At 39.2% G+C, this 16,029-nt stretch overlaps 1 protein-coding gene across 1 annotated transcript in view; it reads left to right on the plus strand.

Annotated features, from left to right (window-relative positions):
- The window catches only part of csf1r (colony stimulating factor 1 receptor), a 43,985-nt gene extending 28,449 nt beyond the window's left edge, over positions 1–15,536 (plus strand). The window contains exons 11-21 of the mRNA XM_008104835.3: positions 475–601; positions 1,116–1,220; positions 1,952–2,062; positions 5,007–5,172; positions 6,353–6,435; positions 6,847–6,950; positions 8,998–9,120; positions 9,539–9,650; positions 10,238–10,337; positions 10,936–11,041; positions 11,304–15,536. Coding sequence (XP_008103042.1) covers positions 475–601; positions 1,116–1,220; positions 1,952–2,062; positions 5,007–5,172; positions 6,353–6,435; positions 6,847–6,950; positions 8,998–9,120; positions 9,539–9,650; positions 10,238–10,337; positions 10,936–11,041; positions 11,304–11,438 — 1,272 coding nt within the window. The 3' untranslated portion in view covers positions 11,439–15,536. The remainder of the gene's footprint in view (positions 1–474; positions 602–1,115; positions 1,221–1,951; positions 2,063–5,006; positions 5,173–6,352; positions 6,436–6,846; positions 6,951–8,997; positions 9,121–9,538; positions 9,651–10,237; positions 10,338–10,935; positions 11,042–11,303) is intronic.
- The last annotated feature ends 493 nt before the right edge of the window (positions 15,537–16,029 follow it).

Raw genomic sequence — 16,029 nt, forward strand, 5'->3', positions numbered from 1 at the left:
TGCTCCTTGCTTAGTAGAGAACACTGAATTTCTCAAAGGAATCTCTGGAAAAACTGTTACGTGCTATATAAGTAAAACTTGCCACATTGTGGCCCCAAATTGTATTCAAATAAAAGAGTTTTATCTTTGTTAGAAGTAGAAAACCTTGATGAGAATTCTTGTTGAGAATTTCTCTGTTGCAGTTAAATTTCATAACTTGAAATCTAGGAAAAAAAAGTATTTCAGCATGAAGGCTCCACCTAAATCTGGGCTGGGATTTATGCAGTTGCTCACAATATTTATAAAGCAGGCTCTTAGGGGTTAACAGCACAATCCTATGTATATTTGTTTGGAGGCAAGACTCATTAAATTCATTAAGACTTAGGGTGAAAATGTTTTGGACTTGAGCCTTAAATTAGTATAAAGTGAATAGAACTGCAACAGTTAATTTTGCAGAACTATTGAAGAAAAATGAATATTGCTTTTCTCTTGTAGAAACCAAAATACCAAGTCCGTTGGAAGATCATTGAAGCCTGTGAAGGAAACAACTACACCTTTATAGATCCTACACAACTTCCGTATGATGAGAAATGGGAGTTTCCCAGAAACAACTTGCAGTTTGGTGAGAAAGAGGTTTTCATGTGTCCCCTAAGTGTTTTGAAAGTTCTTGGTCCAAAAACGTTTGAACTTTGATTCTAAATAACCCCAAAGAAGGCTATAAGAATACAGAAACTTTGGAATATATCAAGCCTTTTCTTTTTAACTAACAGTCGTGGCTCCACTTTCGTCTGTGGGTTCCATTAGATGCTCTCCAATTTCTGCTTCTTTCGGTTGTCCAAGAAACAATTTAATTAATTCCTTCCATATTTGCTGACAGTTCAAACTACTGAAATCATATTACCCCCTTGCTTTAGTGTAGGGCTGCACAATTAACAGCTGGATTTTATTTCAAGTCAATTTACTGATCTTACATAAAAGTTTTTTTTTACTCCGCAAATTGGCTTGAAATAAAATTCAATTGCTGATTCCAAGCTAGAAGGAGTGAAAGCGTTCGTCCTCTTGTGCATCACTAAATAAATGGTAAACATCTTCCCCTAAATTCTTGTGTGCTCAAAGCTCTATATTTGTTTTCACAGGAAAAATCCTAGGAGCGGGAGCTTTTGGGAAAGTCATGGAAGCCACAGCTTTTGGGCTAGGGAAGGAAGATTCTGTCCTGAAGGTAGCTGTGAAAATGCTGAAATGTAAGTGCTAAGACATTTGAAAAAATTTCTATGGATAGGGGGAAGTGATAGAAAAAGATATAAGACATACAACATTTACAGGATTTTCAAAAGTAACTCATACTGTCACTTTTCTCTTATACAATCCCAAGCATGGAGTGGACTACACTAGGGATGTGCAACACCAAGGGCTGAGAATGTCACATAATGTCTGTAGTAGGTCTGTAATAATAATAATTATTATTATTATTATTATTATTATTATTATTATTATTATTATTATTATTATTTATTTGTAAGAGGAGCATTGGTCATTCAGAAGAAGGAGGGAATCTCTAGAGCAAGTAAAACTAGACATATGCAAGCGTAAGGTTTAACTGCTCCATATGCCACTAACAGGATGTCAGCTAATAACTACTGGAAGTTAAGGCCAACTGCTTGCAGCATTGCTCAGATGATCAAGTGAAAAATGCAAATCCATCAGATGCTTCTTTAGGGTTGCATCTTTCTGAACCATTGAGCTCTCATTTCTTTAAAGTTTGGCTTAAAGTATTATTGAGTACAACATTTCCCATTATGGTGACAGGAGAAGCTTCAACTCTTAGAAAAACGCAATAATCCTCTTCTGTGCAACCCTTAATGGTACAACAAGGCAAATTGATTTATTCCATTGTTCAGACTGGTTCTTGGGCTCACCAGCAACATTTCCATTTAAGCTATGTTATGAATCACATTCTCCCTTCTGGTTTCAGCAACAGCACATACTGATGAACAGGAAGCCCTCATGTCAGAACTGAAGATCATGAGTCACTTAGGTCATCATGAGAACATCGTGAACCTGCTGGGCGCATGCACCCATGGAGGTAACAAACTGCTATGGCAGCCAGCCACTAAATTCGTGACTCCCATGCTGTTTCTCCTGTTTTGTTTTTATTGGCAAACTCCTTACCATAACAGATGAGTCATAGATTCTGAAGTCAAGCTGATCATGGGCACAAACAAATTAATTGTTTTCCCATTGAGAATGTTGAACTATCAGCTGGCTATAAAGAAGATGTACAGGCCTCGGGAAATGATAGCATGATAGATATTTAGAGTGGTCTGACCTTTGACATGAAATAGTATTTGAAATATTTCCAAAATAAAAATAAAAATTTAGCATTAGAAATAGTTGAGTTGGGTTCCAACTTTGAGCACCAACTTAACAGCAGTACCCAGTTCCACACTATTGGTGGTGAGTGCTTGAACTGGGCTAGGTTAGGAAAAAGCAATAAATATCCTCAGTCTGGATTTTAAATTTCTGCAGGTTTTCTGGCTACTAACTTCACAAGTTGTTTAACCAACTGGCCTAAGCGTATAATATTTTGAAATGTCCAAGTTGATGATAATTTGTTCTACAAGCATTCTTCAAAAACAAAATACATGATTTCACTACATAGTTATCTTATTTTGTGAAGCATTTTCCCAGTGTCATACCAACGTTTTAGTGCCATTAGCAAAAAAAATGGTTTTGGTTGAGTACATAGCCACTGATGCACTGATGTGAATCAGTTCCAGGGTTCTTTCTTCATTCCTTGAGTTTGTGGCTGTGGCTGGATATTCAGAGCAGTCTGCATTGGTCACACTAGTACGCCCATTTTCAAAGAAATTCAATCCACTCATAGACGACTCTGTGAGAAAGAACTTTATACTAAGTGCACATGCAGAGATGAACTTATGCTCTTGGCACACCTTCTGCCCACAGAAAGCATGACTGAACCCTGTTTCTCTTTGGTGAAATTTATATGTTCACACACAGACATCTTCCTCACAGCATGACAACTCTTATTATAAACTGCAAGATCATGGCATTCTCTGATTATGCCACCTGAAATAAAATCTTGTTAAGACAAGCAGAGCCAGGCTTTATTTCAGGTGGCATAATCATGCATGGAGCCCCCGGTGGAACAGCGGATTAACTGCTGAGCTGCTGAACTTGCTGACCTAAAGGTGAGCTCCTGCTATTAGCCCAGCTTCTGCCAATCTAGCAGTTTGAAAACATAAAAATGTGAGTAGATCAATAGGTACCGCTTCTGTGGGAAGGTAACGGCATTCTATGCAGTCATGCTGGCCATATTACCTAGGAGGTGTCTATGGACAACGCCAGCTCTTCGGCTTACATATGGAAATGTGCACCAACTCCCAGAGTCGTAGAAAACTAGACTTAATGTCAGGGGAAAACCTTTACCTTTTACTTAATCATGCAATACATTCTGTAAGCACAATGTATAAACATTTAAGAAAGGTATACTTTGGGGGCACTATTTATCTTGAATATTACTGACTATAGGACAGTCCTTGGGCATTCCCAAATTGCATGATTATACTTCTGTTATTCCAATTTGACTGCCATGGTTCTATTCTGTGGAGTCTTGGGATTTGTGGTTTAGGGAGGGGCATTTACAATTCTTAGCTAAAGAGGTCCCTCTGTGCCTCTGCCAAACTACAGACTGCAGAACTTAATGAGATTCAGCCATGGAAATTAGCATGTCAATAAGAAATTTTCTCTCCTAACCTTGTTCCAATAAGGATAGTATTCTGTAATTTCTGCATAATCATGTTTTCTGCAAGGAATAATTTTATAAGAAAGGACATTCAGTCCCAACCCCACCATAATCTGAAATGGTATAGTTCAGCTGTAACTGCATCACATTATTCTATTGTACTTCTGATAACCAGGTTATACATTTAATGCCAGTAAGGCTTCTTCTCCCCCTTGTGCTGTGGTTCCTGTGCCCTGTGCAGTTTTGACAAGATGAAAGTTTGGAGGAATAACAGATAGTCATTCCACTTGGCACGTGCCCTTTCTGTCTCCCTCCCATATAGCTAGCATACTATTTGTCCATTTATGCTGTTTTTCCACTTTCAGGAAGCAAAAGCATCTTAACTAATAAGTGATTTTGAGGGCAGGGGGTCGAGGAACAAATAATTATGCAATAATTTCTCCATCATTTTTTCATTCAAATTTGGACTCTTGAGTCTTCACTGAAAACAATACCTGGAAAACAATCCCCCCCATCAATAGGGGAATAGCGTCTAGATCCAGGGATGTCATGCTCCCCCTCTATTCTGCCTTGGTCAGACCACACCTGGAATACTGTGTCCAATTTTGGGCATCGCAGTTGAAGGGAGATGTTGACAAGCTGGAAAGCGTCCAGAGGAGGGCGACTAAAATGATCAAGGGTCTGGAGAACAAGCCCTATGAAGAGCGGCTTAAAGAGCTGGGCATGTTTAGCCTGCAGAAGAGAAGGCTGAGAGGAGACATGATAGCCATGTACAAATACGAGAAGGGAAGTCATAGGGAGGAGGGAGCAAGCTTATTTTCTGCTGCCCTGCAGACTAGGACACGGAACAATGGCTTCAAACTACAGGAAAGGAGATTCCACCTGAACATCAGGAAGAACTTCCTCACTGTGAGGGCTGTTCGGCAGTGGAACTCTCTCCCCCAGACTGTGGTGGAGGCTCCTTCTTTGGAAACTTTTAAGCAGAGGCTGGATGGCCATCTGTCGGGGGTGCTTTGAATGCAATTTCCTGCTTCTTAAGCGGGGGGTTGGACTAGATGGCCCATGAGGTCTCTTCCAACTCTACTATTCTATGATTCTATGATTCTAGGATTCTAGGAGAGTAATATGTGGGGAACATACAAGCTTGTCCTTCAAACATCAAGAGTCCATCATTGGATAGCATTTCATATTGATTAGAGTGAATGATTAATTAATAACAGAAATTGAGTACACTTTATGGTAATGTTTATTTTCTATTTTCTAGTCCCGGTCCTTGTCATTACTGAGTATTGCCCTTATGGGGACTTGCTGAATTTCCTGCGAAAGAAAGCAGAGTGTCTCATAATCCAGGATTTAACAGTAGAGTCTTCCCTTGATAGTACAGCAACTGACTATAAAAATGTCTACATCGGGAAGAAATACCTCCAAAGGTAATAACCCAAATCACACACACCAAGCCATCCATTCACATTTGCATATATGGAGATGGGTAGCATGCATCACTATGGATAGGAGAGGTGGGATTGATGTTTTCATCTTTAGGAGGTATACTTTTGGATTTTTCATTTTAAATATCAGCTAACATGGAATTGAGTCCTATGGTTCATTCTGACCTATGGCTTCATGGCCTGGAATAAACTGGCCAAAGGCTTGATCAAGAGATTGAACAGGTTGCTTCCTGCATTCTCCAGAAACTTCTGTCCCACAAAGCTGTTTCTGTCTTCTAGTGAAACCATAGGACACTTTTTAGAAGCATGTGGGGAATCAGGTCAAGTGGGAGAGGGCTTCTCTACAACAGATAATGAGACTGATGCTTGTGCTCTCTAACCACTTCATCAGACAGGCAAAATTGCCCATTGGAATACACTCCCTCTTCACTTTTGCCAAGGAGGCCATCGCACGACATAGATCTACTTCCGGCGGGGCTCTGTGTTAAAAGTGAAGAGGGAGCATCGTATGCCACCACTTCCCGTGTTGCATTGGTAACAATCAGGGGAAGACGGGTGGTGGACGCTTCCTCCTGTGGAATGGGGTAAGGGAGAAGCTGGGCAATGTGGGGTGTAGTGCAATGGGTTCCCCACGCTGGGTCCTGCTGGATTCTCCATGATCTGTGGTGAATCCAACAGCTAATGCTGGTGCTAGAGTGCCCAGAAACCTTTTTCAGTCATGGCTAAACCGAACTCAGGTACCCCTTCTCATTCTGTCATCTGTTAATGAATACTGAGAAAGTATTTGGTAAGCTGAAAAGCTCCCTATAGTTGACCTATTTATTGATAAGTTTAAGTGAGAATATTTGTTGAATAGACAGATTCACATGTTCAATCATGTATCTAAAGCAGAGGGAGGAAACTTAAGAGGGTTTTGTGTTGCCCCAGCACCCACACTTCTCCCTATACCCTTAAGAATGTGACAATGCTTTTTTCTTTTTTTGGCCATATTTTCACCCCAGTCTAGTTTAGGCTGGAGGGGACTTTCAAAAGCAGAAGGGACCCAAATACTTCTTGTTTTGTTTTGTTTTTTGGGTTTTTTTTTTTGGATTCTTGGGCAACTTGGGTCAAAGTATAGTTGTGAATACATTTCCCCCCCCCCTTTTTTTTTTTTCTTATTCAGTGACAGTGGATTCGGGAGCCAATCTGTAGACAGCTATTTGGAGATGAGATCAATGATCGCATCAGGTTCTGTGCAAGTGAAAGGTAAAAGGATTACTTCCAAAAGCAATATGGCTACCTCAAGAATGAGCAAACACGTGTTTTCCTGTTTAGAACTGTTGCTACTGTTCTGGCATGATGACTGTTTAATATCTCTCCTGCCTTAAACAGAACTCAGTGTAGCACATGTGAGTCTGTATGTGTCTTCAAATCTTGTGATGCAAAACTAGGCTGAGGGATTTTAATGAGATTCAAATTCCCCAGAATATTTTGTGGTTGGTGAGGGACATGAATGCAGATTTCTCCAGTCCAAGTTAAACAGTTAGACCAGTTAGGCCAGTGTATCCTTTATGTATGTGTTTGTGTATGCATATCATATCACAGAAGACAATCAGATAATCCCACCCATTCCATAAACATTGCTGCAGTATCCTTTTCTGTCTTATATCTCCACAGTATCTGAAGAAGAAACCTCAGACAGACAGCCTCTTAGCCTGCATGACCTGTTGCAGTTTTCCAACCAGGTGGCTCAGGGAATGGCCTTCCTTGCGTCCAAAAATGTGAGTATCTATCCCCACCCTATAACATTATTTTTTTTAAAAAAAAAACAGTCCCAAGACCAGTTGACACCAAAAGGCACTGATAAATAGGGTTTAGGCCAGTCTGGAGGAATTAAGGTATATATATATATATAAGGTGTGTGTGTGTGTGTGTGTGTGTGTGTGTGTATATATATATATATATATATATATATATATATATATATATATATATATTCCTCCAGACTGGCCTATATAAAAGCTGTGCCCGGCCACGCGCTGCTGTGGGAAAGTATGGTGGTATGGGAAATAAAGTATTGAGGAATTGGTGGTAGTTTCTGTAGTATCAACCTAGAGGCATGGATGAGGGGTTGTGCTGTCAGTTTTCAAGGTTGTGGGGTGTTTAGTTTTGTTGTTTTGTCCGCTGCCGTGATTCCATCACTCTTTTATATATATAGATATATATATATAGATACATATTCATTACTGCACAGGAAACTATTCTTCCTTCACGTTCCAGTTCAAACTTGGCACACATGCAACCATTTCAAGCTGCCAGAATATCGAAACATCTAAAGTATCAAGTTAAAGTGTTTATCCTTCAACTTGGTCAATATTCCCTAACCTTAAAGTTTCAGTGCTTATACCTTTCAGGGTAATAGAAGTTACCAAGCTAAAGAAACTTGTAGGATAATATGCTTTCCTGTCACACACACACTCTCATTGTTTGTCCCTTTTTTTATGAGCACTTTAATGTATACATTTGCAGATATGTTTTGTAGTTTAAGCCGAAAGGAGGAGGAGTTCAGAGGCTATAGATGTAGTAATCTTGGGTAATATTAATGCCTCCCATCCCATCCAGCATTAGGAACTGAAAGTAGCAGTAAGCAGTTATGGCCCCTCCATGTTATGAATATAATTCAAAGAGTAATCTAAGGTTTTCATTTGAGTGTATCTTGTAATTAGCCTACAACCTGGGAAGAGAGGTACAGCTGCTAGCTAGACAGGCATGTGATTTAAAAAATAAACAAGCAACATTCCTGATAAATTTGCTTGGGTCCCAAAAAGATGCCATTCATCATTAAAATTATAAATATATATAAAGGGATTAATAATCGTAACAATAAATAATCAGCAGGTAGTTAAATATTTCCACTTCTGCCTTATTTATTTATTTATTTATTTACAGCATTTATATTCCGCCCTTCTCACCCCGAAGGGGACTCAGGGCGGATCACATTACACATATAGGCAAACATTCAATGCCTTTTAACATAGAACAAAGACAAGACAAACATAGGCTCCAAGCGGGCCTCGAACTCATGATCTCCTAGTCAGAGTGATTCATTGCAGCTAGTTGCAGCTGGCTTGCTCTCCCACCTGTGCCACAGCCCGGGCCTTCTGCCTTCTTGAATAATAACATGTTCTAAACTGCCATTTCAAATGCAGCTCAATTTTTTTTTCTTTTTTTTTTGGTAACTAAAGAAGGCAGATCTTGAAGACTTTTGATCATTTATGTATTAAGATCTCTTCATTAATCACTGTAATTAATACACATACATAGTTAATAAGGCAACAACTATTCATCACTGCATTGTATAAAGACTTTTAGAAATCATTTATAACTTACAAAACCCCGATGTCTTAGCAGAATTTGTTACTGTGTTGTCAAAGGCTTTCATGCCCCAAATTCTAGCATGCTTCTGGAACATGGTCATACAGTCTGGAAAACTCACAGCAACCTAGAAGTGTTACTGTTGCCTTCCTCCAATGCTGTGAGAGTATGACTTGGCCTGGATTACCCAACAAGGTTTCATGTCTGAACAGGGATTTGAATCCTGCACTCTTGCAGTCCTGGTCCAACACTCAAACCACTACACCATTCTGCCTGTCTAGGCTCATATATGTTGCTTTCTTTACAAATCTCTTTCTCTCCTTCTCTGCCTAATAAACACTGACATGCCTCTGGTCAAACATATTCACATCTTTGTGGCCCTGATTATGAAATAAAAGTTAGAAAAAAGAGTACTGTAACTGTACCATTTCTTTTCTTCTCTCTTCAATCCAGTGCATCCATCGTGACCTGGCTGCAAGAAATGTGCTTGTGGCTGATGGTCAAGTGGCCAAAATCTGTGACTTCGGCCTGGCTAGAGATATAATGAATGATGCAAACTACGTTGTAAAAGGCAATGTAAGTAACTGCTTGGCTGCGCATATTGGGTACACAGGAAATTGTTTTACACCAAGTAAAATTATTGTTCCATCTATTGAATATTTTCTACACTGGCACTTAGTACCCTCCTGTTGTCTGTGAGGTACAGATGAGGAAGACTAGTTTACATTCACTGGCAGCAGCAACTCTTCAAAGTGCCGAGTGTCTCATTGCTGGGATTGAATTTGGGAACTTCTGTGTGTAACATAGGTCTTCTAGCACCAAGCTATAAAACTTCTCCACTCACAGCAGAATGAGTGTGGTTAAATCTGACTTTGGGATCAAATTTAAGTACTGAGAAGAAACTAGCTGAAATACACAAAGCAATAGAAGCCCAGAATACACTGTTGACTGATTTTAGTTGTTTCCTTGCTCATTAAAGATTTTGTCATTCCAGGCTCGCTTGCCAGTGAAGTGGATGGCTCCAGAGAGCATCTTTGAGTGTGTTTACACAGTTCAAAGTGATGTGTGGTCTTATGGTATCCTTCTCTGGGAGATATTCTCCTTAGGTAGGAAAACATCCATTTGTCTGTCCATCTGCTTCTATCTGCAGGAAAGGCATTAGTTTGAGAGAGAAAATGGTTGGGAGACCAAACAAGCATTGGGTATATGGAGTTAACAAAATTTAGATTTCTGGAGAAAAATAATGTAACACTTTAAAATGTAAAGAGGATGAGTGGGATGTGTAAATAAAAACCAGGTACATACCAGAATACAAGTCAGTTTAGAGGGCAACCCACCAAAAGCCACTGCCAACATGTCGGTTCTCACTTGATATAGTTTGTGGACATAAATCTTTACATTCTTTCACTTTGCATATCGGAACAAGAAGATCCTCCTTGCCATAGCAAGACCATGGCAAATGTCCAGTCCATCAGTAATACAACTCAGTCAGAAGCCCTTACACTGTGATTACCTTTGGAAACCCAGTATGATGCAAACTCCAAATCCCTGGTGTCTGTGGGGTATGCCTACTTTGGAAACTGCTCCCCACAGAGGCTAGGGCTAACTGTAGGGAATCCACAATAGAAGAAAACAGTGGCCTGCCTCTTTTTTTCTTCTCACAAACTGCTTCTACCTCTTATTTTGACTGTAGGAAGAAGCCCCTATCCTGGTATGAAGGTGAACAGCAAGTTTTATAGCCTGGTCAAGCAGGGATATCACATGGGGAGACCAGATTTTGCTCCAGATGATATGTAAGTAGCTAGCGACACCTCTCTCCATACTGCATTAAAGGAAAAAGAAGGCTTTAGATCAGCAGTGCCTTGAGATGTCTCAATGTGTTTCATCTCACTGTTCTAGTTTTACAGTGATGTCCATAACCAACCAAACTGCTCAGTATTTATTTTGAGATTCTTAAAATATTCTTGCAGTTGTACCCTTTCCTGGTAAATTGGTAGAAGTGATTCAGCAAACCTTTAATTCAAACCAATAAGTCATTTCTTAGCATAGACCATCCTGAATCCAACTTGTCATGTACTGTTACATTTCTGAACCGTCTGCAGAGATATTTTTTGCAGATAACATGTAGAAGCCCCTGCCTCCCAATATTGTGTTATCACTAGTGTAACGATTTATTTAAATTGGCCTTAACTTACAATTGAATTTAGTGCAGTGGAGGAATGTCTACAAATGATGTAACCAACCATAATGTGTGGGGCTGATCTTATGACACTAACCCCTCATTCAAAAGAGGGGATAAGACACTGTTGGTAAGATGCTAATAGTGAGCAGCATGATGCATCTCACTGTGTAACTGCTGATATCCAGTGTTTTGTTCCTCTTCTTCTTCAGATACAAAATCATGACAGCGTGCTGGAACCTGGAGCCCACTCGCCGGCCTACTTTCAATCAGATCTGCACTTTCCTTCAGAAGCAGTTGGGAGCCATGAAGGAACAGGTGAGATATATTGTCAAAGGCTTTCATGGCAGGAATTACTGGGTTGCTGTGAGTTTCTCGGGCTGTATGGCCATGTTCCAGTAGCATTCTCTCTAAGGATTAAGAGATATTGATCAGAATTTAGGAGAATACATGGAAGGTCTTAGCAAATTGTGCAAGTGCAATATAATTCTAACCAATTGCAGCATTTTCCTCAAAATCATTTGTAAGAGTACTAAACTCCAGAAACTAAGGTGTGGGGTTTCTTTTCCTTGCTTTAAAGGATTATAAAAACTTGCCATGCAATGCAGAAGAAGAAGACAGTGGATGTGAGCCTTCCAGCTACTGTGATGAATCCTGTGACTCTGGAGAAAGTGAGCAACTGCTTTTGAACAGCAACAATTACCAGTTTTGTTAAAGGTGATATGAGCCTTGCCTTCTTGTTCACAGAATTTCCACTGAAATGCAGATTTAATGCACTCATATCAGGTGATTTAAGTCACAGAATGTTGTCATGTACTGATAACACAATTCAGAATCATTCTTTAGTATCCACAGAATTGTTAACTAGAACCATAACTTTTAAAACTGAAAATGGAGTTGTAAATTCAAAACCTTTTCTTTCTGTGATACACATCTTATAGGCAGCCCTGAGAACCTTATTGTCTTTACCTAAACCATTTTGTCTGTCTGTGATAATTGGTAAGATCAGCTAAAACGAAAATCAATAGACCCAATCTAATTTAGTTCTAGATTAGGGAATTTATCCACCATAGGTTAGTAGTTCTCCACCTTTAGCTCTCCAGATGCTTTGGACTTCAACTCCCAGAAGTTCAAGTTAGCATGGCCAGTGGTCAGGGGTCTCTGGGAGATGAGGTCCCAAACACTTTGAGGACCAAAATGTGCGAACCACTACCATAGGCGAATCTTGGCATTTTGTAGGTATGATTAATTCTGCAAAAACAAAAGTACTCTCTAATTCTCCACAGAGAGGAACTTCAAATAAGGAAATAAGAAAGTTTCCCCCTTCTTTAAGAGTACCACTGCATACTGTGGTAAAGAAAGAAAAAATGAAGAGTGATTTTTCAGTAGTGTTTTAGCTAATCTGTAGGCATAAATTGTGACTAATTTGTGATCTACTTCTGAGTAGAGTGTTTAGGATTACACTGTAAATTTCAGTGAGGTCAATGAGATTTACCTTAGAGCAGGGTGGTACATAGTGCAGTCTTCTTGAAGCTGCCTCCCCATACCTGAAAAAGGAGGCGGAAAAACATTTTCTACTTTGCTGTCTCTAGGGGGCTCCCTTCCCTTCTAGATCAGCCGGCTGTTTCCCTATAACCCTGCTAAATCAAACCCAAAATGTCTGGCCACTTCTGTTTTTTATAATTTTTTTTCCATATTGTTGGCTTTTGCATTGCATTTTTGGGCCGGTGTACCATAGATGTACCTATGGAGAAGTCTGCAGTCAAAATTTGGCCCTGGGCCAAAGCACATGATTATGGCCATAAACATATCACTGATTTCCAGTATCCCCCCGCCCCCCAGAGAGTTAGGAATAGACACAAGTAACTTCTACTCAGACTTTTTTGGGGGGAGGGTGTGGAAGGGATGGATGAAATCCCTCATTTTAACTGGAATAATCATCCTTTCAAAAATAAAGTAGCCAGAATCCCTTCTGACTTTTGCCACTCATCTCACCCCTGCTATCCCAAGTGAGCCAGATGTGAATGTTGGGAGAGAAAACAAATTCCTCTGTTTTGGCTTTGTGCTAAATGGGCTTTGTACTAAACTTCAAAGCTGGATCTGAGATCAGGGAAGAGAATGGCAGAAGACAGTAGGCAAAACAGAATGTGTGAGTGAGTGAAGAGGTACTGTACCTGCCATCAGTTTTACCCTCGACTTCTCATATAGGTCATGGGCGCACTTCAAAAAACAGTTCCACACTCATATTCCAACAGGCTATGATTCAGACAATTCGACTGCACAAGGAAAAATAATTCTGTTTAACTCTGAAGAATTACAAGTCTGGCATGAAACAATATTACCCTGACCACATCTGGCATTCAACACACCACTGGGACTTCTTGTTTTGCCTCAATCCCATCTATCTATATAGATGAGAAAAACTGGTCTTAACTACTGGTCCTAACAGACCTTTTGAACTACCTCTCCAGTTCTCTGGAGACATTCCTGACACATTCCGAAAAGAACCTAGTCTGAATAGGCTCTGAACAATAAGCCTTTGTGGGAATGAGGAATGTTTCAGTAGCAGTCTGCACTATTGACTTTTCTTGTTGATCTTAACTGTCCAGTCAAAAGCTGGGATTGAAAATACTGATACAGGCTCATTGCTATATGAGGATTTATTATTTGTACTATGGGATATTCTGAAATTAAGCTAAAGGTGTATATTTCATTAGATTTTTAGAGTAAGTTTACAAAACTGTGGTGTTCCACATGTTCTTGGGCATCGGCTCCCAGCTGTCCGAGCCACCATAGTCATTAGTGAGAAATGCTGAAACTTGTAGGTCAAAACATCTAGGGTGGCCAAAGTAGCCCATCCATCCTTTTGGATAATAAATTGGCTCTATTCAGATAGAATGATGAGTCCTGTAATTTTCTCAGCTTTTTAAGTTGAATTGTATTTCCCTTACTGAACAAAGTTTTAAAATAATCACAAATCCCACATTGCCACTGAAGGCTAAAATGGCATTTAAGTGCTTTCCAGCAGTTATGACTGGGTCATTGGCTGCAATCAATTCTTGAAAAGACAGCTCCTGATCATGCAATCCAATGTAATTATCTGACTCACTACCGCAATATGACATGCAGGAGACTGACTTGGGGCACATCCACACTGACCACTTCATGTGAAAGGGGCAACAGATCAGCTCTGTGGTGGCTAAACACCACATAGAGCTGATCCAGCATAATGCAGGGCAAAGCCACCTTAATGCAGCCTTGGCCATGTTGACCAAAGTTAAGGGATTGCTTTCAACCCACATAAACAAATTGGATTGATTCTGAGACTGCAGGCACACTGTGCCAGTTGCTTAGTTACACAAGTTGCAGGTCCATTTCTGGGCTATTTCTTTTCAAGGCGTGCACCACGTGGCACCAGAAAGAATTCCCTACAACTAGAAGAACTTATGTAGAGCCTACATTCAGTGGTTCTCTGACAAATCCTCCCCTTTCAAAGATAGAATGGATTAATATATGAAATGTTTATATGTGTTGTTTCAAAGTATCTCTACTGTAATGCACACTTATTCTGCAAACTGGTCACATGAAATCTAGTATCTCTCCAATAGCGGGAAATGCCTCTTTCATTTCCCTGGAATGCTACAGTGGCTGGTTTTGACATAATTGCTCTGCTGGATCTTATCATTCTTTCCCATTTATACCTTGTTGCTCTATAGTTTTTAAACAATAAACTTACTGTATTTGTTTTAATATTTAAGCTGCTTTAGACATTTTATGCTGAATCATGGTTATTACACTGTACTATTTTCTGGAGATAAGCTGTTCCAATGTAACCCATTTCTGGAACCTTAAGGAGTAAAAAAAACACAGGCAATGTATTGTTAAGACTACTGATATTTGATTTTAAATAATTAAGTAATGCTTGTTAAGAAAATAATGTAAAGTATATACTGTATACAAATCTGTGTATACAAATGGGCAGTCTGATGTGGAACATCTGCAGCTGGCCCTCTGTATTTGTGGATTTGATTATTCCCAGATTTGATTAAAAATGTTATCTCTAGGAATCCTTAGGCCCTCTAATGTGATTCTAATGTCAGCTTCAGGTGGACCATAAAATCATCCAGGAGGACCTAGAAATGTTTTGAGAGGTGTTTTTCTGGGCCAAAAAAAAAACCAATTTCTTTATTTATGGTTTTTTTTTTTTTTGCTTTCATGGGGATTCTGTGCTCCTAAATCCAGTGAATGTGGAGGTCAGACTATAATAGGCCTAATCCACAGCAATTTAGTGGTTTTGAAAGTCTTGCAGTGTGCCAGTGTGCTGCCCATGGAAGCACGTTACTTTGAGAAGTGTTTTAATGTATATATTTGCAGTGATATTTTTCCACATTGTACTTTTAAAATAAACTAGAATCAATCAACTTTTAATAGATTGTAATGCCTTTCAGTGTTTTACAAGTCATTGATGTATATTAGATTTTATGTTAACTTTTCTAGCTTTATTAAACATCTTTCTTTGATTGAAGTCTTATGTAATTGAATGTGAATCTCAGGAACTTTAAAGAACCAACTAGCTGTACAATTAGAATGTTAAAAATGCATTCGCACTGACATTAATGATGGGCAGCATATCTTTTACTCAGTGAGAAAGTAGCTAGACAGATTGCTAGTTATCATCACTCGAGTTGTTCTCAGGTCATATTCAAATTGGTATAACTACTGTGTATTAAGCATCCCAAGTATAAAATTGTTTATTTTTTAAGTAAATGTGAACTGTCCTGAAAAATAAAATCAATTTGATTAGGCAAAGAAACTTGTATTGCCATTTTCTTTATTCTCTCTAGTTCTTTTCTTTAGTTTTTTTCTTTTGTTTCTGTTCATTAGACAAAATATCATTTCTTCTATTAAAATTTTTGATAAAGTTTGAATGCAGCTCTAATCAGTTCTTCTAAACATTTCCCATTAATGTAGTTGCTTCAAAAATGAGAAAACACAGATTTGTTACCACATAAAAACCGCATGAACATCCCAATCTTATTAGTTCCACTTGCCTCTGGGCAACAAATGTAAATTTGAAGACATGATTCAATTTTGTATCCTGCTTCCCCACTACTGGTCCTTTCTTGCAACAGAAGTAGATCCCAAAGTCTGGAAGGGTGTGATTTATCAACAATTGTGCTTGGACAAACGGAGGGCTCTGTGTTTTTGTTGTTTTTGTTTTTTACGTTAGGTTCTACTTGCACCATCTTCATTACCATTGTATTACTCTTTTTGGCCAAAGAATTACATGATGTGTGAATGTCATG

The sequence above is a fragment of the Anolis carolinensis genome, chromosome 2 (assembly GCF_035594765.1).
Source record: "Anolis carolinensis isolate JA03-04 chromosome 2, rAnoCar3.1.pri, whole genome shotgun sequence".
Taxonomy (NCBI): domain Eukaryota; kingdom Metazoa; phylum Chordata; class Lepidosauria; order Squamata; family Dactyloidae; genus Anolis; species Anolis carolinensis.